Genomic DNA, 23,741 nt, shown 5'->3' on the forward strand with positions numbered 1-23,741 from the left:
TATCATACTTAGGTGGACACACCTTTCCAGCCGCTACATTTTGTCGCACATGCGTGCGCTGTGTTCCAAGCCCATTGGACCAAGTTCATTTGAACTTGATCGAAAGGATTGGTGATCATGCTGGTGAAAAAAAAAACAATTACATAGACAATTCACTTGCGCTTTTTGCCGTGGGCTGATTGCTATAAAAGACGGACGCAGCTTGGTCTTAAGTTATCAGTTCACTCACTGCTCTTTCAGTTCTCACATCAGTTTTGGTGCTGATTAAGTTATTTATTTATTGTAATCCCAACTAAACCCTTTTATCTACCGTTATCATGTTCCGAGTAAGTAAAATCCAATATTCCGCGATCGAGGAAGATTGTCGCTGTGAATATCCATTGTAATCGAATTTACCGCTTGTTCGATAGATTGTTGCTCTGCTTGCCGCCGTGACCGTGGCCCAGGCTGCGTACAGCTTGAACCCGGCTGGCCCAACCTATGCTGGCATTCACACTCCGGCAATCACCAGCCAACAGTCCAACATTCTTCGCAGCTACGGTAATCTCGGCCAAATCTCCACTTACTCCAAAACCATCGATACCCCGTACTCGTCTGTCAGTAAGTCCGATGTGCGTGTGAGCAACCCGGGTCTGGCCGTTGGCCACGTTGCTGCTGCCTATCCGGCCGTCGCTCCGGCGTTCGCCCATCACGCTTATACCGCTCCGGCCCTGGCCCACCCGGCCATCTACGGTGCCCCTGCCGTCAAGGCTGTCGCTGCCACTCCCGCTCTCCTCGGTGTGGCTTACTCCGCTGCCCCGGCCGTTGCCCACATGACTTACAGCAACGGACTCGGTATCAACTATGCCTGGTAATCTTATGATTGGCTTCGATGAATTTATGATCACCAAATGAAACGAACCGAGCAACCAGAATATTGCATTTTCTCCTCGTGCAGCAACGCATGGACAATCTAAGTCATCACAGTCATTCAAATGCATCGCCACGCGCTGATCATTACCATCTTTTCTTACTGTTAATGTTGGCGAAAATTTATAGTGGATCTTACATAACAGCGATAGTTTTCTTTTCGATAATGAATAAAAACTAAGAAATTACACAAACAAATATTGTTCTTTTATTTTTTGAGTCTCGAGGCGGATTTGCTTTGGTGCTGGGAAAAACTACGCCATACTTAGGAATGAACGCAGTATCGTCCACAGATGAAGCTCGCCTGGTTGTTACAACAAGTAGTATATTATACTATACATGTAAGTTGTTTTTAAACATAAGTGTAGGGCAGCTTACTAGAACATAAATCGGGTGCTAGTGCTTTTGTAATAGTTCACCTTGTATGGCCCTTAACTCAATGACCTCTTTGGATTGGACATGAAAAAAGTATTAAAGATACTTAGTGCCTCAAGATGATAATCGTATCTTAAACTTGCGGAAAGATAGTAACATCAGAAAAAGAGCTTTGTATTCATTTTATGCAGAATAATGACAATATTAACAGATGATACTTTTACTTTTTCTCATGAAACGAACCATACTGCACTGCATCATAAACGTATCACAGTGCCGTAAAACTTTACTTTTTTTTAGCAAGTAACACAGAACAACAGGTGATTTTTACAGAAAAATTAGTATTTATCAAATAAGAGGAAGGTTTTTGTTATGAAACAAGGAAGATTCAGTAGATTTCAACTTTAATCATGAATTTGATATATTAACTTCAACCCGTAATAAATAAAACCTAGTGAACAGTAATTACACCACTTGCTTTCATTTACCTATCGAGCTGTTGACCTTACCTGACCTCAACTGCTCTTGTGAATTGGTGCGAGCTAAATCTTACCAACACACGACACTTTCCCTGTCATGCATGTGGGGTACCAAACTAAAAGGGCACGGTGCGAAGAGTTTCGACTGGATTCAATTTGAAAGATACCGGTTGCTCTAGCATAGCAACGCGTTCTCACAGCGTTCGTATATTCAAAAGTATAAAGCAACATCTTGAATAAATACCAAGAAAGAACAGTATTTTTATAGCTTTCCCAATAAATTTAATCAGTAACTAATAACCATGATCATCAACGGTACATAAACTTGATAAAGTTAGTATAACAATGTTCAAATAAAATGATGAGGAAACTACTAGAGGAAAAAAGAATAGCACCACCTGTTTTTTGCCAATATTTTTTATATTTCCATAAAATTGGAGCTTTTTCGAGTTTGGTACGTTATTACAATCAGTTTTTCAACTTTCCAGTGGATTACGGTCGCATGAATGAGGGCTAACAACGTTAAAACCCAATAATTCATGAAAACGGGGAGGAAATAAAAATAGCACCACTTTGGTTTTCTGGTCAGCAATTGAAGATATTCTAACAAAACCTCAATTAAAATATAGTTTAAGGATTTTATTAGTAAATATAAGAGTATTTGTATCTAATCCCTTCAATACGCGGTGATTTGGAGGTACAAAATACATTTTTTTCAGAGAGTTCTGCTCATGGCGCTCCCAGCATTCACGAATACGAATTAGCACGTAATTGTTGCTTCATTGTTTGACATTTGAAGTCAAGCACGATGACTATGAATAGGCCAAAGGTTTTTTATGAAATTAGGATACAAAGAGCCTGCTGGCTACTTTGATAGCTCCATTCTTATGTCAGGAATCCAACCTGTAGTTAACATCAACTCATGGAATCCGGTATATTTTTATTGGAAAACGAAATCTATGCTCATCCAAGATTAATTTTCTTCAATTAATCTTGTTTCTAGTACATAAAACTTCATTCTCAGTCAAGACCATGGCAAGGTAAGCTTTCGTTGCAGTGAGAGAGTTCCCCATATCAATGGTTCAGGTCTACGACCAAAAATACCTACGTTAACATACGACCTCCTACCCGGGTAGGCCATACGTTTTGTATGGGGGTTGCATTTTGCTGTGCTTTAAAGCTAATATCTTTTGTTATAGATGCCGTAGTGAGTTGAAATTTTCAGTAATGATACTTAAGAATGTTTTCTAACACATCCCATTCAAATAATAATATTAAAAATTCGATAAGTAAGTAATTTTTTCATTCAAATATATTTTATCCCATAGATCTACAATCGCCAACTCTGTAAACCATACATTTTCAATAAGTTATTGTGTTTGTTTATACTTCTTAAGTGGTCTGGTGAAGTAACTTCTTGGTGCCTTCAACATTTTTGTTTATAAATTGAAGTTTCAAAGATGTAGAAAAAATTTTCTATTAAATTTTACGTTTTGGAAATGTTCATGTTCCTCAGTAAATTCAGTGGCATATCTGGAGGAAATTCTTCATTATACATTGTTTCAAACTTTCAAATTACATTGGGCGCAAACTCGGCTAAAATTTTTTATTGAATTTTGAGGTAGTAATGCATGATATTTGTTTAGCTACGTATTTTATGCACCCTGAGTGAGTTTGGCGCTTCCACATTTGAAATTCACTGAGAAAACAAACTTAAACAAACAACGACGATATTTTGACCCGCCGTAGGAAGTATAGATTTCCACATCATCTCCTACTTGTTGAAGAGCAGTTTGTATACGTTTCGGCACCCGAAAAAACTTTGGTAAAAATATCAATTAAAACGGAGTTTGCTCGTTTTGTTCGCGCCAGCTGTCGGTTTATTTACGTTTCGAATTGACATTTGACAAGAGCTAGCGCGACGTCGCGTTTTTCGCTGCTTCTACACTAGCGCGATTTGTGCGACATTTTTTTTGTACGGAGTTCGGCCGCCTGTCAGGCGACGTCGCGTTTCGTGACGGGACGTCGCGCTGTAGTGTGGACCCCGAGTAGGAAACTAAGAATGAACTTTATTCCACCTGAAAAGAACTTTTTTTCATGCGTCGCAGCAACAAATATACCTTTTAAGGTATACGGGTAGAGCACGGACTACGACCGGATAAAATCCGTTCGACGGTCGGTGAAAAATGAACTCTGTGCGTTTATACCTTATATGTTCAAAGGTTCCTTTGAAGCCTCCAGCTTCGTTTATACCTAAGACGCTCAAGTGTTTCCGTGAAGTGGATGATTGTTTCTTTTCAAACGAAGTCGTTGGTATTCATTTCAATAATTATACAAAATGATGATAAACTCATAAAAAATTACAAATAGGATCCTCAGAAAAGCAATAAACACTCTTTTTTTTAATACAGGGTTTGACAGGCCAACATACAACTGGGGCAACGTTCCTTCTAAATCGCACCTTCTTTCAAAACAATAACAAAATTGAAGTTCTAACGTCAACCGGGTTATCGATCAGCATCACGCTGTAACTTGACACGGAGGGCGTAACCGATCAGTGTCAAAAAGGAACTTGTCAATGAAATGAGCGTTCTAGACACGGCAGAAAATCATCACGCTTCTGATGTTTCATATTGTTGTACTTTTTTCATTGGAGTTTACCGCTGTATATATTTTAAAAATCGCGCGCTTTTTTGTACGTCTGGTTTCACATACCTGGTGAATTACAAAGTGTAGCAAAAGTGTCTTGTGAAGATTCAAGTGAGAAATTACATTGTGTATTGAACAATGGAGGGTGAGAACGAATTCAACGAGTTCCTTGAGATATAAAATTCACCAGGTATGTGAAACCAGACGTACAAAAAAGCGCGCGATTTTTAAAATATATACAGCGGTAAACTCCAATGAAAAAAGTACAACAATATGAAACATCAGAAGCGTGATGATTTTCTGCCGTGTCTAGAACGCTCATTTCATTGACAAGTTCCTTTTTTACACTGATCGGTTACGCCCTCCGTGTCAAGTTACAGCGTGATGCTGATCGATAACCCAGTTGACGTTAGAACTTCAATTTTGTTATTGTTTTGAAAGAAGGTGCGATTTAGAAGGAACGTTGCCCCAGTTGTATGTTGGCCTCTCAAACCCTGTAAGAACTCTCAAATGTACGAATTCGTTGAGAATCCGCGGCTTAAAACCTCGCGGATTTCTTCCCATTCAAACGGGAACGAACGGATTTGCGAAAAGAGTTCATTTCGTTCATATTCAAAATGGCAGGTAAAATGAACACATTTGAGAGGAGGTGAGTGAAACTTGACAGCCAGATTTGCCCGCGCTTTTCAATGTGAGTGACTTTGACAACTCGATTCGAACGGATTTTATCCGATCGTAGTCCGTGCTGTACCCGATAGTTTGAACCGTTTCAATGCAAGTCGCTGTGTCATGTTGGACTTGCGGAATCTTTGTGGCTACTTGTAGTTTTCCCCGCTCAACGTAATGTCTTATTGGCACCTTAAGTTGGGGGTGTCCATGGCGCAGCGGTAGCGCGGGGAAACACCACACCACAGGTGTGGGATCGAATCTCGAGTCTGGCACCCTCCGGTATTACGAACGGCTGACCACCGATCTATAATATACCGTCTTTCGGTCACACAAACTCTCTTCGGAGAGAGGCCTTGTCCCACTAGGGGATGTCGTGCCACATAAAAAAAAAAAAAAAGTTGAATTCAGCATGATTTAGAATCGCTATTCGTCCCTGGTTTTCTCCTTGTTTATAAATTATTCGCATATCCATCTCCGTAAGCTAGGTTTTACTCCCGCGTTGGTCCTGGTGGCCGTCGTTACCGGAATGTTTCACCGTAGGGTTGGGCTGCTATGATATGTAATCGGAAGGTTTTTAGACCGATTTTCAGTGAACAGTCCTCTGCTACCATGCTCAGTTTTGATGTTTAGCTCGGTTTTAACGAAGCGATGCTGTTCCTGACCCATGTCTTCTAAATGGCTTGGAAAATCAAATAACACACGACTAATAAAATTTTATTTCTATAGTTTAGGTTCCATACTAACTACCAATATCTTAAAAACTCATTTAAGGCCGAAAATAGACGGCGCGCGTCCGACGCGTCCGCGTCCTGAATGTAATCGAACATCAGTCAAAATGGCATCTAACTGACATTAAACGAATTGTCATCTACCCGCGTGGGGCGCGCATCGTCTAGCTGACCACCCGCCATTTGGAACGCGCGTTGCCAGCTTAAAGAATCTTTATTCTCAGCGTGGCAGGTGTGATGTGTGTTTTTATACAACATCCACTCAACGAATTAACTATAACGGAACATTTATATTGTAACGTCAACGGACGCGCTAGCGCGTGGAACGCAGAGTTGCTTGCTCGAAACAACTCTGCGTCCAAGCAGGCGCGTCGGTTAGCGCTTGCCGAAAGTGTCCTAAAATATGTCAGTTTGACAGATTATAGATCACATTCGGGACACGGACGCGTCGGACGCGCGCCGTCCATTTTCGGCCTAAGATTATTAATTTTTTAAATATCTTCAATTGCTGAACAAAAAACCAAAGTGGTGCTATTTTTATTTCCTCCCTACTTTTAGGCTTTTTCGGTTTAAATGGTTATTCTCCACATTAAAGCGACCGTAACCCACTGGAAGGTTGTGAAACTGATTGTAAAAACGAACCAAACTCGAAAAAGCTCAAATTTTATGGAAATCTAAAAAATATTGCAAAAATGTGCTAGCAGAGTGGTGCTATTCTTGTTTCCTCCAAGTGTAGAAGCACTAGGAAACAAGGATTTAATATGATTTTTTTTATAGAATTGAATAAGATTTTGATCGTTTGTTTACGTGGGCTTTGGTCTTTTTAAAAGAAAAGTCTTATCCAGTTGTACGTACCGTATCCAGGATAATCACGGAAAAACTGCATTACCGTTCTCATCAGTTTCATCACTCAGGCTTTGCTCTATTTGGTCCTCACTTTTCTTCTCACACTGGGTGGGTCAGCTGCTGGGTAGGATTTATTAACTTGGGCATCAGTAATCCTTATAGCATGCTTAAACGAATGCGCAACTCTGCAGTTCTCTTAAGCTAGGTCTTTGACGAATTAGTAGAACTCTTCAAACATCCAAAATTCATCTAATTATATCGCAATATGGATCAATGGATCCATTGATACTCCCATGCCTAGTTCCATAACGGTTATACCTGTCAACTATTTCATGCATTTTGTGATTTAAAAAATCTTACCTTATTCACCAGTACAACTATTCTCATTCGGTGGGGTTTATTTTGATGGGCAGTGAAGTAGAGTATAATTGATAGTGGAGAAAAATGAAAAAAATGTCGTAGTTAACGAACTATTGTGTCAAGTTTTCTTTAAATCGACGTAAACTAAACGAAAGTTATTTTAGAAAATTGAAACCAGATGCGTAAAAAACGATACACTCCAGCGAGCCTAGACTTCTTTCCTAGGAGTGATTCTGTGAATATCTGATGGAACACAGAGACCGGTGGTGGATCCTTCGTATACTGAGAAATTGTCATGAACCACCAACTCCACAAATTTTATAGGCGCAAGGCGTTAATTTTGATGTTCAAATTTAAAATTTATGACAAAAATTTAATGTTTACATTTCAGGTATCGAATGCATTTAAATAAAGTTTGAAAGTTTTTTTGGGCACTATCAGTTTCACCATACTGTAGACACAAACTACACGCGTTGCGTAGCTTATTGGAGTAATCACAAATTCTTCCTAGCTGCTGTCAAGTAGCACCTTAAAGTATTGTGTTCAATAGACCTTCACATATTTTAGAACCACGAGAACCGGATTACAGCAAATCAATGGTAGTAACAACTCTGGTGAATCAATTCCAGCAGAAAAAATATGAACAAAGCCTTGCGATGTAAGACTTGGTTATAAACTCGGACGCATAACTCAGTTATACAACAAATTAAAATGAATATATCATTGTGTACCATACACACATAACCCACAGGAAGACGTCTAAAGTTGTTTCACTAAAAATTAAAATTTATCAACACTTTTTTTCAGTTATTGGTTTTCTTTAAATTACAATAATAAGATATACACGTAAAAATATGTTTTTCTTAATGATCACTCTTTTCTTCTTAATGATTGTGTATATAACAAATACTGACGATTTTGATGTTTTTCAAGTTTCTGATCTCCTGCAATCCATCTTTTGTGTTCCCGCCTGCTACATTTATATGCGATAAACCATACTAACCTTGCCTTGCATGACATGCGTTTGTCATGTTTTATGCGAACAATATTTATACGCATAACTCACATTTTGTTATTTAATTTCTCCGTCGAAATCACTGCTGCATTCGAATTCCGACCTAGTTGTTTAAGTATATATTTTATCGACCTTAATCTTTCATCTTCAACTTCAATCCATGACGTTTCGCGCAGTAATATTTTCCTTGGTAATAGGCTTGTCAAATACTACAGCAAAAACTAATCCCCTCGTTGATTCAGTCGCTAGTATGCCGTCACATCCAAATATTTGTCTTGCATTACACTTTCTTTTAATAATTCGCTTTTCTCCTTTTCGCATATCTTTATACATCTCGGGGTAATTTTTCCTACATGGGATCGCAGCCGAAGGTACGAAAGGGAATCGCTTTATCGAAGAGTGAGCCTTAACATAAGTCGACTTGGAATTTCCATCTCCAACTAATGTCGCAAATCATCGCACTGTTCGAAATTGTAGACATGCGTTCCACATATTTAAGTATAACAATGCTGGGAAAGATTATGAAATCGATGATGTGAAATATTATGATGTTCCATTTATATCTGTTCTTTGTTTATTTGCGGTTTCCCTGCAACGATGCAAAAAATTTGCACAGAAACTTTATATCTTCTTAAACTGCCTTAAGGTTTTCTAAACCACAATATGAAAATAAATCGATGGTTTCTCTTCGGAGCGCACAGTGGTTAAAGAAAGGCTTTAGGTCACAATTTATAAAGTCCCGGTTACTTCCTTTTCTCAACATTAATTATATTATTAAATGAAGCAGAATGACGGGTTTTGCACGTATCTGAACAGCATTTCCGAGAATCTCGCCAGATATTTAAAAAAATAAGGAAAACTCATTGTAATTAATAACGATAGCTACCAAGACCTGTTAAAAACAAGAAAAACTACCGTAACAACTTTATTTTCAAACATACTAAACATCATAAAAATGCGAGGAAAGCACATTTGTGTTGAAGACTAATATCAAATCTCTTATATGATTGAAAAATGTGAAGTAGTGAGTTAGCAACCGAATGACTGTTCCATTTTACTAATAAAACCCGTTGCAATCTTCTTCATCTAATAATATGGGGACAACATAAAGTGTCCTTAAATTTCTCTTTAACCTTTCACTGTTTTTTCGTCCCTTTACTTACATGCTCTTTGCTTCCATAGCGTTTGTTATACTTGAGTTCCTTCGAATTAAATGGCATGTAATACATATTGATAACCTTTATACAAATTACAACCAAGTATAATACATACGCGTTTTTGCACGGTTTAGTTGCGTTTAGAATTTTCAAAATTTTCCGAATGACTGTGTGTTTATTACACACGATTCACAATTGCTGAGCGAATGCACCGCAAGCAGTCACGATCCAATCTATTCCATTTCTGGAGTCTTTTTAGCTTTGTTGTCATAGCATAGTATCGACTTACCTTTATTCTACATCTCATTTACACCTAAGATTCCTAGTGCTTTACTTTGTTTTGCGTAATTCTCTACTTCCATTGGAGTAATTTCTCCTATCTCCTTCTAAACTATTTCCTTCGCCATAAAATGATGATGGCGTGCGTTTGCCAAAATCGTGAACATCGCTGATTTATTAAACTACATTTACATGAAATTTACATCACGTTTGCTTGGTAATGGTTTCTCCATATATTTTGAAAGGAGATTCTGGCTCATTTAAACTTAGTCCACGGAGGAAGTTCACGGCAACTTAAACCGAAATGCCATTAAATAAGGTCGTAAGAACAAAATTACACACAGTTGGTGGCTAACCGTTTGTGCAGTCTCGTTGAGAAAATTTTCAATTGATATTACCGGAATTTTTTTTGACGATGTTTTTCCTATTTCAATATGCTGTATGCAACATTATTTTTGCAACCTTTGCTAAGGTCATCTCTTTAGTTTTGTTGTGCTGTGTACGATTTTGAATGGGTCTGTTTGATGCATTTACATGTTGATTTACACCTTTTCTTCAAAAATATTTTTATCCGAGTTGTAGAAAACGTTTGCAGGTTGATTTTTTTTCATTTTCGGAACAATTAAAGCACATTATAAATTACAAATAATTGAGTAAGAGTACACCGTCCTGCGTGTTGATATTTACTTTTTAGTTCACTAATTGTTATTCACATTTTTTTCAAAATACGACGGAGTATGTAAGATGTCTCAACCGAATAAAACTTTCCATGCAAAGTGCTTCCTACAAAAGTACATATTTTTCGTACAGAACAATCGTTAAAAGCATAAAAAACAATAAAATCATCTAGAATTGGTATGAAAAGTTAAATGACCAGACAAATTCAGTATCAGTATTCTTCATCAAGTTCTTATTTAAATGAAAACTATGGATTCATAAATTGTTTCGTTTATTCACATATTTGATTGATGTTTCTTAGTGTTTTCACCTCCACCCGCTTATTTCCTTTCGCCCCACACATTTCATGCCTTGTTTATCTACATTCTCTCTTACTTATCTTTAGCCACATTACACATGTTCTATAACTATAAATTTTTTTAGCCACAGTATCGCATCACCTTCAATGGATTAAAACGTTGAGACGGTTATTCCTGAATTCTCTCTACTTCTCTAACGTGTTCTCCGTGTATTTTTGTTTAAAAGCAACAATCACACGAACAGGCAAATGCACGCACATCAACATAATTAGGTGAATCAGAACGAAATGTTTACGGGAAACGGAGACAGGCAAGGAACGGACGAGTTGTTGGTCGTTTGGTAACGCGGCAGTAAATGAACCAACTACATAATAGTCTTTCCAACATACAATAAATCCAATTTCCATTTTAGAACTACATGTAACGCTATTGCACCATGAACTGTTGCTGTTGTGTATGTTTCCAGTGTGCTGAAAATGATTAAAGAAAGCAACTCGCTCCCTAGAATGGCGAACAACCTTATCAAGAAGGATTTTGTTACAGCGTAGCAGTCTACAAGTAGAAGGTGAGAAAAAATATGAAGCTGCGACTGCTAAAGATTTCCACAAGCGTGTGCACTTCCAGAATTTGCACTTTTCGTCCACGAGGCTTTTTGTCATTAATTGGCCATCCATTAGGTTTATCCGCTATTGTATCATCTACAGCTGCACCGAGCTGTTTTGCTTTTATCATTTGCCCGTAAAAATCATATAGCCTATACTTGTTTCCTCCAAAACTGACCATCACTCAACACACCAACGCACGCCACTCATCCGGATGATAGCATGCGGTTCAGGTGGTGCATTGAATTTTACATTTGTCACTGCGACACTGAGGGGCTCTTTTTGTCTCCGTCTTGATTGGCCGGTCCTGTATTGTTGGGAGGGCCACCGCCACCGCCCCGGTCGACCTGCCAGGAGTTTGGACCCCCGCTCATAGGTCCACCATCGTTGTGTCCACCGCCTCCGCCGAATGCATTATGACCATCATGGTCAAGTGAGTTTGCCGCATCGTACTGTGTGTTTTCTAGTCGCGTTATCAGCCGCTCATCTTCGTCTCCAAACTCACCACCCATTAATGACGGTTCACCAACCACCATGACATCCTTTGCGTTTCGCAGCGTCGAATTTTTTGGGGAGTTGTAAAAGAGAAATTGAAAAGAAATAAAGGCATTAGAAAATACCCATGAGTTTTTAAACAACTCCATCATCATTTGGTCAACCAAGTTCCAACCGGGTACTCCGGTAGAATCTTCAACTGTTATTGATATTTGTAAGAATTGGGAAAATCAACTCACTACCTGAGACGCCAGCGAAAAATTTGGACCCGGAGAACGCTTTTTGCTGGGAACCTGTGGACCAGCGTTACCTGCACCTGCTCCCGAACTCGAACCTTTACGTTTTCTCCGTTTATTAGCGGGCCTTTGTGCATCTGCATTGGTTTTATTTAATATGCACCATAACCATGCATAACATTTCCATGATAAAGCATCATATAGATGAATGAAAAGAGAAAATAAATGAAAAATAAATGTTATTTTACAAATCAATATACTATTACCATCACTTTAGACAGATTCTTCAGCTATCTATGCATATACATAGCTTCTATGCATATACATACGAAGTGAAATACAATTGATTTTTTTTTTTCGCAATTTAAATACAAGAGATTATTTATGTGATTGAATTTTATAAAATATGAGTTGTTACTTTTGTGATTTTTTACGTTCAAGTTACTTTAAACAATAGATAAATCCACCAACAACCAGATTAAGGATTGCCAACTTTGCTTGAACGGGAAAAACTCTGTGTTGTAATTCGGTTTAATATGATTGTTTATGTTTGAACGAGACTTTTCACAAGTATGTTTATGAATAGCAGCATAACATCAATCAAGCCCTTTAGCCGGACAGTCAACAGTTAATAATGAAACCTTGCATTTATTAGTTAAGTAGCATACTTCACTGTAGTAGATTTAACCGGAACACTAATGTTGCAATTGACTCTATTTTCATCGTGATTACCGACTGACTGACCGGCTACAGACTATGGACAAAGAAGTACCTCCTTTCTTACCCGGCGGTGCGACCATCCGCTGCCATTTTTGAAACAACGTCGTTTTCAAACAATCTCGAGGGCTTAATGCATACGCTTTATGTCTGGACATCAATTCCTGCATCGGTTCTAGTATTACACACAGCTGATGTAGGGATGTTGTCGCAACGTGGCAAACCATGGATGGTCACGATCGGAATTGAAGAGAAAAGATACAAACGGTTGAAATTAAACCCACCAACTAAACCATGTGCCACTCTCGTTCCTCTTTGTGTAGCCAAAAAGGGGATAAGGATTTGATAGAACATTAGATGTATACAATGATTGCATCTGATTCTTCAACGGCAGCGCATCTGGGAACTGTTAGAGAGGGCGCGTAAGATAAAAACATCACCACTCACGCGCAGATAGTTAAGTGTTGAGTTCGTGATTCCTTGTCGGGTGATATTTTTCGACAGCTGTTCCAGCATTGCCGGATCCGGTTGAGGACTATGAAGAGCAATCACCGAACGTGGTATAAGTTCCCGGTGCGTTCGTACTGCCATGTGCCAAGATTTTATCCGCATTAGATCATCGAAAGTAAATTCCAAAATAAGTCGACCTTCGGTGAGCACCTGAATAATACAAAAGATATATAATTATATAATTATTAAATAAAGAATTATCATTAAAATAACTACAAGGTATCAATTTTACAGTAACTGCAATATGAAAAGAAAGGCCTGTTTTTGTTCCATTCGAAGCGAATTATTATTAACATACATATTTTTCAATCGTCATGCCTCCATGGCACGTCAACCGGGGAACAAACACTATACTTTCTGTACAGGTTTCTGCGATCGAAAAGTGGTACAAGATGATGCTTTGTGTTTTCGGCGATCAAAAGCATTGAAGAAACTAGTAAGAAGTATGATAACTTTTATTATACAAATAAACTTTCAAATTATTTTTTTTGTAATGTGATAAAAATGTTTTTTTTAATTTTCAATAAATATTAATCTGTCACATCTTATACATAATGAAAAGGCAGAGTCTATTTTGTTGCATATAGGAAAAAAAATATAATAATTTAGTTTGTTCTGCTCCAATCCCCAATGATAACAGCGACAACTAAGATAAGTTAGGCAAAACTCACAATTGATCAGAAACATTAATATCAATTCTAGTTAACGGGATTGAACGCCATAGCTTGCTTTAATTCCTACCTTCGTGTACATTGGTTTTCCATGAATCGTTTCCATTGTGCACTGATCGCAATCAAGCGTGATCGATGTATTGTGGAACGATTCTTTCGAGTGCCGCAAGTTAAAGTACAACTCCGTAACTCCACCCTCGAAGATGCTTCGAAAATATCGTGGAATTAGCGTGCGTCCTATAGCTGTAACAAATAAGTGGAAGAGTTTTTAATTATTCGAATGCAGACCCACAATTTCATTTATATTGCTTACTATATCTTTTTGGTCCATCCTCCAAACAGAATGTTAGAGTTAGAGTAGCATCATCTTCGAAAAACTCGTTAGCAAATGAATCCCACCAGCAGTTATCACTTTCCTAAAAAAAAAAATATACATATATATATATATAAATTGAAGGCTGCTTCAATATGGGTATTTAAATCTAAAACATTCGAACTCACTTCAGTTCTTTGTTGCAATCGCTTGTTTAGTTCATATATTCTATAGTCAGGTTGTCCGAAGTATGCATGCCTTCTTGGAACATTCAATTGACTGTAAAGACAAAAGCAGAATGATGTTTTAAGAAATATATTTTCTTCAACCGTCAACAAATAACTAGTACCTTTGATCCATGCGATCGACGGGTTGTGGTCCACCCATCATATGTCCCTGAGCCATTGGACCACCCATGTTAGGCCCGTTTGGTCCATGTCCAAATGGTGAGCCAGGAGGCATCCCAAACTGTGGACCACCAAAATTACCGGGCGCCCCAGGAGAAGTAAAATGAGGGCCGCTGCCGAAAGCCGATCCGGAACTGCCCGGTCGTCCAAACTGAGGACCATTTGCGGACGGAGAACTAAACGGACCTACGGCAACGGGACCTCCGCCGCCAGGACCATTGTAAGGACCCCCGGGACCACCAGGGCCTCCCGCGTTCGGTGGTGGGAAACCGGATCCAACATTCTGTGGTGGCCCAGGACCCGGAGTAGACGATCCTGAGGGTGCTGGCGACGCTGTATATTGTGGTGTATTGGATCCTGTTCCAGGGGGAACATTTTGATAGCTATTCGCTGCCGAACCACCGGCTGGCGAACCTTGACCGGCAGCGGGGAAAACTGGACCACCGAAATTGTTAGGCCCACCAGGGCCACCAAAACTATTCACAGGAGTACCCTGACCCCCGGGACCACCAGGGCCTCCTGGGCCACCCACTCCGCTACCGCCGGGACCACCTGGGCCACCAGCTCCCCCAGGACCACCTTGTTGTGAGGGATCGGTGGGAACCGAAGGTGTTCCTTTCCAATTGTTACTAGAGTCCTCCAGTGTAGATGGCAAACTCAATGGCGGTCCGGCATTAACTCCACGGCGACTTAAACCTGTATGTAGGTAAAAAAAACATGAAGATTAGAAGAATGTTTTCCTATGCATGTGCGCACGCCAGCTTTAGAACAATGAGCAATAACTTTAATAAGGATAAATTACCAAGGAGCACCTAATGTTTCAAAGCTCAAAATACTAGAAACAAAAGCTACACGTTCGTAAATTTCATTCCATTGACCGTGAAAAGATATCTTTCTTGCTTTAAATTAGTTTTATTACTGTAGCTAACCACTGTTGCATCTAACGGTAATACAAAAGAATATTCTTTATATCTTTATTGTTGATGACTGAAAAAGTTACACTAGTCTAGAAAAACCCGTTGGTAAAGAATGTATCATCTAATCTACTCTATCTTTTTTATGTTATATTTAAACCTTTTTTATCTAATCTATGTTTTCCTGTTTGAAAGATATATAATCGCCGATCTATTCTGCTAATGCCAAATGCGCTAGAATTCTTGATTTAAAGTAAAAGCAACTCAGAAAGGGTTGCATTATATCAATTTATTTCCACTTCATTTATTTTATATAATTTTGTATTTCTATCTTTTTGCATTTTTGTTGTAATCCATCAATTTAAAATCCTCCCAGTGAAATGACGAATTGAAATAACCTTTCACATTTAATAAAAATATTGAAAATAACAAAGATATATGAAAATGTAATAATAATATTGTGGTATCTTACCTAGCATATTCTAAAAACGGAGCTTCTGATGAATAAAAAGTATTTGTAGGTTGCGCACGGTACGCGCTTACTTCCAGAAGTTCAACAAAGTTACGAGACTAACAATAAATAGCGACACTAGCACTCATGCATAGAGAGCTAGTATGATTATTTCAGTAAGTCTCATTTGTTGATCGCTTTAATATTGAAATTGTTTGCTGTCGCACCGAATCTTAGACGTATGGTCGTTTTTTACTTGCCATTCACAAACTCTGTTTATTTCACTAGCAAACTTTGCTCATTACACATTTAACCATAGGTTATCCATTTCAGTTCTTTTCTTCTGTTGTTTTGTTTACTTTTTTTAATCTTTCTCATCCAATAACTATCATTATCTATCTAATCCATTGCTCACAGTACATTTGTTATTTTTTTCAGTTATTTAAGAGCTGATGCCACTAACGATGGTGACGCTCACGCAGCAAATAGTCACTCAATTTTAAGCACATATTTGACAGTACAAGGATAGCCAATACCAGCGAATCTGTAGTGAGCATCGCCTTGCCAACAATTCCTATTCAATAGAGGTCCTATATAAGGATCTACCAATACTTGATAAGCTGGTTTCACTTTTGCTGGTTTGTCCTTTGCACTTTTTCAAACAAATTTCATTAGCCACCAGGAGGCAAGATATTTCATTTAACATTCACTTGAATATAGGAAAAATGGGATGCTCTCTTTTGCTTCTTTGGAAAAATGATGCATATGTATCTGGAAAAAAAGTATAAATAACGATAATTAGAATAATAAAAATGTTATTAGAAATGCCTCGTACCGGTAGAAAAGACATCTCAAGGGATAGTGCAGTGTACGGATAAGTGTTTGCAAATAAATGAGGCAAGTCTAAAGCTAGATATGATTCTGCAAAATGTCTTAAAACCTACGCGAAGGTTGTCGTACAAAAAGATCCAATATCCTTGTCTATCTTAGGTATAAGCTCAACACCAACATTACATCGATAAGGATATTCTTGGTAGAACATTGGCAGCCGATCGGTCCTACTACTATTGGTCTGCGGCCTCTTCCTCTACCGATGCCTGTTATGTTATGATGGTCGGAGCCTGCAGTATGCAGAACATTCATCGAGGAAAACTCTGTGTTTGAAACTCAGGAAATCCGGTGCGTTGATCATCGGATGAAATCGGATGACCCAGCCCTAACAGTTTAAGACTCTTCCGAGAAACAGAGATACAGACCAGTAATTCCATTACATGATATGGAAAAATTAATACGGGGCAACGCTAACATCTATAGTACTATACATCAAGTAAGCTAAAACATAAGAAATAACCGTTTTTCAAGAGGAAACTTATTTTTGTATTATTTTAAAGATAGAAAGACCCTGGTAAAACTGTCGCAACGCGCTGTGAATTAAAATCCTACCAAGTCACAACTTTTGATCAGCACCCAGGTAAGCTTGTGCTTAACTATTTGGCAGCAATTTCAACTAAATTGTGTAAACATTAATTTATTAGCTGGAAGTAAATATTGCTTCCAACTAAATTATATTTTATTTACTTGAACAATGTAAAGACTATCGTGTAAAAAACTATTAGAAATTCATGTTTAACTGCAAACAATTATAAATCGGAGGGGTAATGTTGTCGTTCAAACGAATTTGTGGCTTAGTTATAGTTAACAACTTAATGTGGCTAACATGGGACACCCGGGGTCGCCCTATTTCTATTAGCCAAAAAAAACATTTACAATGGGTAGTAAACAATTTGATACAAATCTTTTACCCTACTCAAAGGTATTCAAATTACTAAATTTTACCTTTGAAGTAAAATTGAAATGATTGAATTGATAAAAATGAAATGTTATTTATATATATATATATATATATATTATACATATATTTTTAAACATTGTGCGTGTGATTATTTTTCTTTTTGTTGAGAGAAAAAATTAGTAAATTTTTAAACAATCTTTAAAATTAACTCATCCCTGTTTTACCTAAACTAAATATTCTAAACTCTATATTTCCTTTACTGATACAACTTCCTTTAAGCAGATTTGCATATGCTACAGATAAGGATCTATAAATAGGGATAACACTTGGAAACCTAACGTAGCGTGGAATATATCGACTTCGTCGAGGAACAAAACTCTCGCGAGTTATATGAACCGGTGTTACATTTTTTAATCTGTTTGACGTGATGATGTCCACATACATGCAGTCTATTTGTTCGTTCTGTCGCCTTCCGTCTCTCTCGCACATATTTCGTTGTCTCAATATCTTCCTAATTTAATGTTTCTTTTTCTCTCATTTCACTCTTTCCGCTCTTCTTGGTAGAAATGAACGCACACATCACCGAAAAGTAACACGAAAGCACAAATCTCTCCACGCAGTATAACGAGCAACCTGGTCAAACTTTGTGCCGCCTGTAGCAGTACGGTAAAAAAAACTGTGCCGCGCACTGTTTTACGTATTTCGTTAATGGTGTTCGTGCATGACTGCGAATATATTATACAGAGGAGAAAAGATCTCTTCTAGGAGTTTTGCCATCAGAGAGAACGAAGCGAATAAGAACCATGTAGAATGATGCACACACCCGCACGGTTAATCATTTTGTGAAGCTCTACGGATCGTGGAAACGACAAAAACGGTCCGCACTGTTCTGTGGCTTTTTTATTTTGCAAAAAAAAAACAGTAGAGGAAGTGAAAATTGTCTGCCGCAGAATGGTTAACACACATGAAGTACTGATAGCCATTCAATAAATTCGTAGTCCTCATTACAGCATTTATTCCTGTTCTTGAACCGCTCAAGTCACAACACTTCACTGACTACACATTTGCAAATACACGCGCGCTTAGTCTTTGCACACACACACATACACACACACACACACACACACACTTCTTCCACCCTTTTTATTCCGACTGACACTATTTTTTCTCAATTTACTGTTAACTGGTTCACCAAAAGTTCCTTTAATCGATGAGACAGGTTGATTAGAAAATAATGTTGTTTCTCCAACCAATACTAACACACAGTACAACAAAAAGAACAGCCAATTTTGTGGTATAGATCAAATATGGAAGTTTTTCCTCACCATATATTGAAAAGCACATCTCCACAGCGTTCATAATCAGCATTTTCAACAAACCCAATCGTACATTGCTACAAGTTGATTAGTAACTGCAAAACACAGTGCTTTTTTAAAATGGCAAAATGAGCCATAGGCTCATACGTTGAAACGAAATTGCCCTTTTTTCCACTTTTCATCATTCCATCAAGCTAGTTCGTTGCATCGTTGATCTCCTACATGGAACACACAGTGGACACGAGTTAAATGTCCAAAATGCACTTTGAATCACCACATATGGAATAAACTTCATTCAATCTAAATGATGGCTGCAAATTTGATGGTTTTACGTACTCTTGGAGGTTGTTTTTACAACAAATCACGGTAAAAATTTCACTTAAATGCGGACAATCTTATGGACGCCATCAATTTTTTTCATCATTGGCGGCCATTTTGAAGCAAATGCTTACTTTCGGTTGTATGTGGCGGCCGATGGCGGCGCTGTTTGCTATCCTGAGGTTCGGTTTACCGGTTCAGCGTGCCAAGGTCATCACGCTCAAACAGAATTTCGCGGATTCGATGTCCTCAAGGTCAGTATCCGGTAAAGAGCATATTTCGCCCGCATTTTGGGAGAGAATTCGCCTTTTCGCCCCCCAAACGAGCGGCGAAAAGGGTGAGCTAGTGGCGGGTCATCCAAACTTGAACCTGTGAATAAAACAGCTCTCCATAAGAGCTGGGGTCATGGCCCGTCGAGCTTTAGGAATTGAATGTCTCAAATACGTTAGATTTATAGTACTATCCTTCAAAATAGACGCAAAGACCCGTTTCCGTACCTGTCGCTACAAGCTAGATTCAAAAACATTATATTACATCCATCATAGCTACGGCCTCGGGCGCTAGCAAAAAAAGTTATGAAAACCCTGGCGGGGAAGAGCGGAAAAAACACACGATCTGTTCGATTTGAATGATAACGCTGTCATATTTGTTCTTGAAACAAAATAAATGCCACTCTTCGCGGAATAAAATCGGGAAAATCAATTAAAGGGTGTCCCAGAAAGTATAAGCACGATTTCAAAATTAGGTAAGAAATAAAACCTGTTCCAGAAACTGAATTTTTGTTTCATAAATTGTGTTTGGGTTCTGTTCTGAACTATTTGCGAAAAAAAAAATTTAAAAATTTAATCGTATGCTAATGACCGCACTTTTGATCTGTCGCCTCCGATATGGCTCAGCACAGACTTGTCATGAACGGTGGAACTAATGGAACTTTCCTATTTTTGCTTGAATGCTTTTGCTCTTTCCCGGTTCAACTGTTGGTCGATAGGACCAGGTTTTTGACCACTTTTCGGCGTATCCTCGAAGCTGGACTCCTCCCGAAACTTTTGGATGGCGGTTCGTACGGCTCCGATACTCACACCTACCGATTTCGCCAATTTCCTTAGCGAATTGTAAGGAGTCGAACACCATTTGTGTAGAACGCATTTGCACTTTTTGACGACAATGCCTCGCATTTTAACAGAAACGGTTGAAAAAATAGTTTCGATGCACTATCTAGTAGGTTTGAATGTAAACAATCAAACACCCGAAGAATCAACTGTTTGGCGTCATCCGTTTTCCAGAAACGTAATTTAGAAATCGTGCTTATACTTTCTGGGACACCCTTTAGTTTCTGCATATTTCTCACAAGGGCTAAAGCGTTCGTGTTGTTTGAAATTAATAAAAAGAATAATGTCAAACATGCTGCCCGGTTGACAAAAATTCAATTTTTTTGCAGCTGTCATGTAGTACCAGCAAGTTTTCCATGGCAGATTGCTGGGACTACATAGTACCAGCAACAATTTCAATTTCTGTCAACCGGGTGCTATTCTTACGTAAATAATTACGTGAACTAGATGGGCTACGTAGTGAAGCTCTTCACTAATGTTTGTAAGAATAGGGATTGGATCCCTGGACGGATTCTAAAGATTCGATTCCGATTTTACAGATTTTACAGATTTGATTCGATTCCGATTCAAGTCAGATTGGATTTGTTTGGGACTCAATTTGATCGGTTCTGGTTTGATCCGATCCCAGCGTGCAAAATCATCGTGATTTCTCGTTCTGTCTAAATGACAATTGTTAGCAACGAAACGAGATAGCATGACGATTTTGCAGGCTGGGGATCTGTGAGTCGAATTAGTCACGTAACAAGTCGATCAAGAGACAATGTGATGGACATACGAGAGTTCCATGAGGTCTACAGTGCAGCGCAACGCCCAGTCGCATAACGCGACGTAACCGGACACTCGGGGTCCACACTACAGCGCTACGTCCCGTTTCAAAAGTAGCCCAGTTTTGGCAGAACAATCGCGTAAGCAAAGCGCAACAGAGGTAGGAGAGTATGTGGAAATATGAATCACATTGGGGCGCAAACTCGGCCCAAAAATTTTGATGTAGCAATACATGTTGTTTGTTTAGCTACGTATTTTATGCACCCTGAGTGAGTTTGGCGCTTCTACGTTTCAAATTCACTGCGAAAAGAAACTTAAACAGAGAACGACGATATTTTGCCCCACCGTAGGAGGTATATATTTTTCCATCATCTCCTACTTGTTGAATAGCAGTTTGTTTACGTTTCGTCACCCAAAAAACTTTGGTAAAAATATCAATTAAAACGGAGTTTGATAACTGAATTACATTTGTGATGCCTAAAAATAAGTAGTACAACAGAAAATCCGATGTTTCGTGGAGAATATTGCTCGTTTTGTTCGCGATTCTGTTTCGGTTTGTTTACGTTTTGTCCAGCTGTCCGTTTATTTACGTTTCGACTTGACATTTGACAAGAGCTAGCGCGACGTCGCGTTTTTCGCTGTTTCTACACTAGGCATCGTTTCGCACAAATCGCGCTAGCTCTTGTCAAATGTCAATTCGAAACGTAGACAAACCGACCGGACAAAACGTAAACAAACCGAAACACAAACGCGAACAAAACGAGCAATATTCTTCACGAAACATCGTATTTTTCGTTGTACTACTTATTTCTAGCCTTCACGAATGTAATTCAGTTATGAAACTCAGTTTTAATTGATATTTTTACCAAAGTTTTTTCGGGTGCCGAAACGTAAACAAACTGCTCTTCAATAAGTAGGAGATGACGGAGAAATATATACCTCCTACGGCGTGGCAAAATATCGTTGATGGTTGTTTTAGGTGGTTTTCTCAGTGAATTTCAAATGTAGAAGCGCCAAACTCACTCAGGGTGCATGAAATACGTAGCTAAACAAATATCATGCATTACTACCTCAAAATTAAACAAAAAATTTTAGCCGAATTTGCGCCCCAATATGATACATATTTCCACATACTCCCCTACCTCTGTCGCGCTTGGCTTGCGCGATTGTTCTGCCGAAACTGGGCTACTTTTGAAACGGGACGTAGCGCTGCAGTGTGGACCCCGAGTCAGGCGACGTCGCGCTGTAGTGTGGACCCCGAGGTAGTGTGGACCCCGAGGAAAGCGTGTAATGTGGACCCCGTGTACCGAAAAACATTCATTCATTTTCCCATACAAAAAAGTTTCATTCCCATACAAAAAAGTAGGACGTTTGTTCACGCGTATGACGTTTTTAGGACGATATTTCGAGCTGTCTAGCGAGAATACGCGAAAATTCAATATACGCTATTGCGTTCGGTCCCAAACATTCGCGTAATGTGGGGACCAACTGTACAAAAAGTAGAACTGTTCGTGAATCGAGGAGACGCTGAAACTTTCACACTGTAGTGAAATATTCAAACGCATACCTGACAAAAGAACTTATTATTTTCATTTAAAGCTCTACTATAGTCTTACAATCGTAATCATCCAAGTCTATGTACGGTTTTCGTGTTGTGTTTCACAGGATTTTTGTTTCTTATCTGCTATTTCAAAATGTATTGAATTTGAATGAGAAGAAGCGCTATCTGGATGTCACATTTGCCGCCTCTGAAGCTTGGTTTTATTTACCTTTTTTAACAGTTATACACCGTGGATGCTACCAATTAATCTTTGTTACAGCCACCTTTTGTTGCAGTGGTAAAACCGGTTCGCTACATGTCAGTCAAGCAACGAATTTAGTGATGGGAATTTAGGGTCTGGATGGGTTCGTGCGCTTTATTCTTATCCGAGATGAAATGCCACTCGCTCCCCCAATAAATCCCTGGACAACCCTGGATCGCAAAAGCCGCCAAATTTCATTTACATCCAGATAAATGACGTCCAGAATGAATATCGAAATGCGACTAACCATTGAAAGGTGCATGGACAAATCGGACGATTGTAAAGCAACGGATCCAGCTCCGACTTCATATTTATAATTGACAACACGCAATGACATTCCGTCCGTAACACAGGAGGAGTAGGTGGTGGAGAATGAAGGAAAGTGGTGTGAAGCAGAAAAAGCAATATGGCCACCGTTGTTCTCTTCCTTGTCGTTGTTGAAATTTTGGGGAAGAGTTAAATGCAAATTTCATAAGTATCGTGTATTATGTGACGTAGAAAAAGCAGCATAACGTTGAAGGTGGAATGTATTGAACACTCTTAGTATAAGTACAGTTTCATGGACTGTCGCACCTTCCAACTTTACTGCTCATCGACGTCCGAATTTCTTCGCACTGAAAGTTGAATCGAATCGTATTGTGTGGTGTAGTTGTGAAAATAGGTTCGGTTGCAAGTTCAGAATGAGCAGCGTTGTTTGCAGACAAGGATAATTCGGTCGACAAAAGTGCATGAAAATTCGGATTAAATGCCTATCAAAGGGAAAGGTCATCAAATTGATCTGTTTGAACCACATTGAAAGGTATGCTTGCGCGGGTGCAAGGGGAAAAAGGATGAAAAAGTGTAGCAGTGTTTGTTCTCAGCATAAATGTACCGATGATGT

At 38.8% G+C, this 23,741-nt stretch overlaps 2 protein-coding genes across 3 annotated transcripts; one reads left to right on the forward strand and one right to left on the reverse strand.

The window, feature by feature from the left end:
- Nucleotides 1-249: 249 nt before the first annotated feature.
- LOC131262384 (cuticle protein 76-like) lies at nt 250-1,053 on the forward strand. Its single transcript, XM_058264381.1, has 2 exons — nt 250-326; nt 411-1,053. The coding sequence occupies exons 1-2, from the start codon at nt 318-320 to the stop codon at nt 852-854; spliced, it is 453 nt and encodes a 150-aa protein (XP_058120364.1). The 5' UTR covers nt 250-317; the 3' UTR covers nt 855-1,053.
- Nucleotides 1,054-11,111: 10,058 nt separating this feature from the next.
- Nucleotides 11,112-18,177, reverse strand: LOC131262378 (LIM domain-binding protein 2). 2 transcript variants are annotated; one of them, XM_058264374.1, is made up of 10 exons: nt 17,994-18,177; nt 15,781-16,530; nt 14,337-15,090; nt 14,176-14,266; nt 13,988-14,090; nt 13,745-13,917; nt 12,941-13,153; nt 12,561-12,684; nt 11,783-11,913; nt 11,112-11,587 (listed from the first exon to the last, which is right to left on the reverse strand). In XM_058264374.1, exons 2-10 carry the CDS (start codon nt 15,785-15,787, stop codon nt 11,303-11,305), a joined length of 1,881 nt encoding a protein of 626 aa, XP_058120357.1. In that variant the 5' UTR covers nt 15,788-16,530; nt 17,994-18,177; the 3' UTR covers nt 11,112-11,302. The 2 variants fall into 2 exon arrangements, with proteins under 2 accessions (XP_058120357.1, XP_058120356.1); XM_058264373.1 differs by having other exon boundaries at nt 11,780-11,913; nt 17,994-18,166.
- Nucleotides 18,178-23,741: the final 5,564 nt, after the last annotated feature.

Source organism: Anopheles coustani, chromosome 2 (assembly GCF_943734705.1).
Source record: "Anopheles coustani chromosome 2, idAnoCousDA_361_x.2, whole genome shotgun sequence".
Lineage (NCBI taxonomy): Eukaryota > Metazoa > Arthropoda > Insecta > Diptera > Culicidae > Anopheles > Anopheles coustani.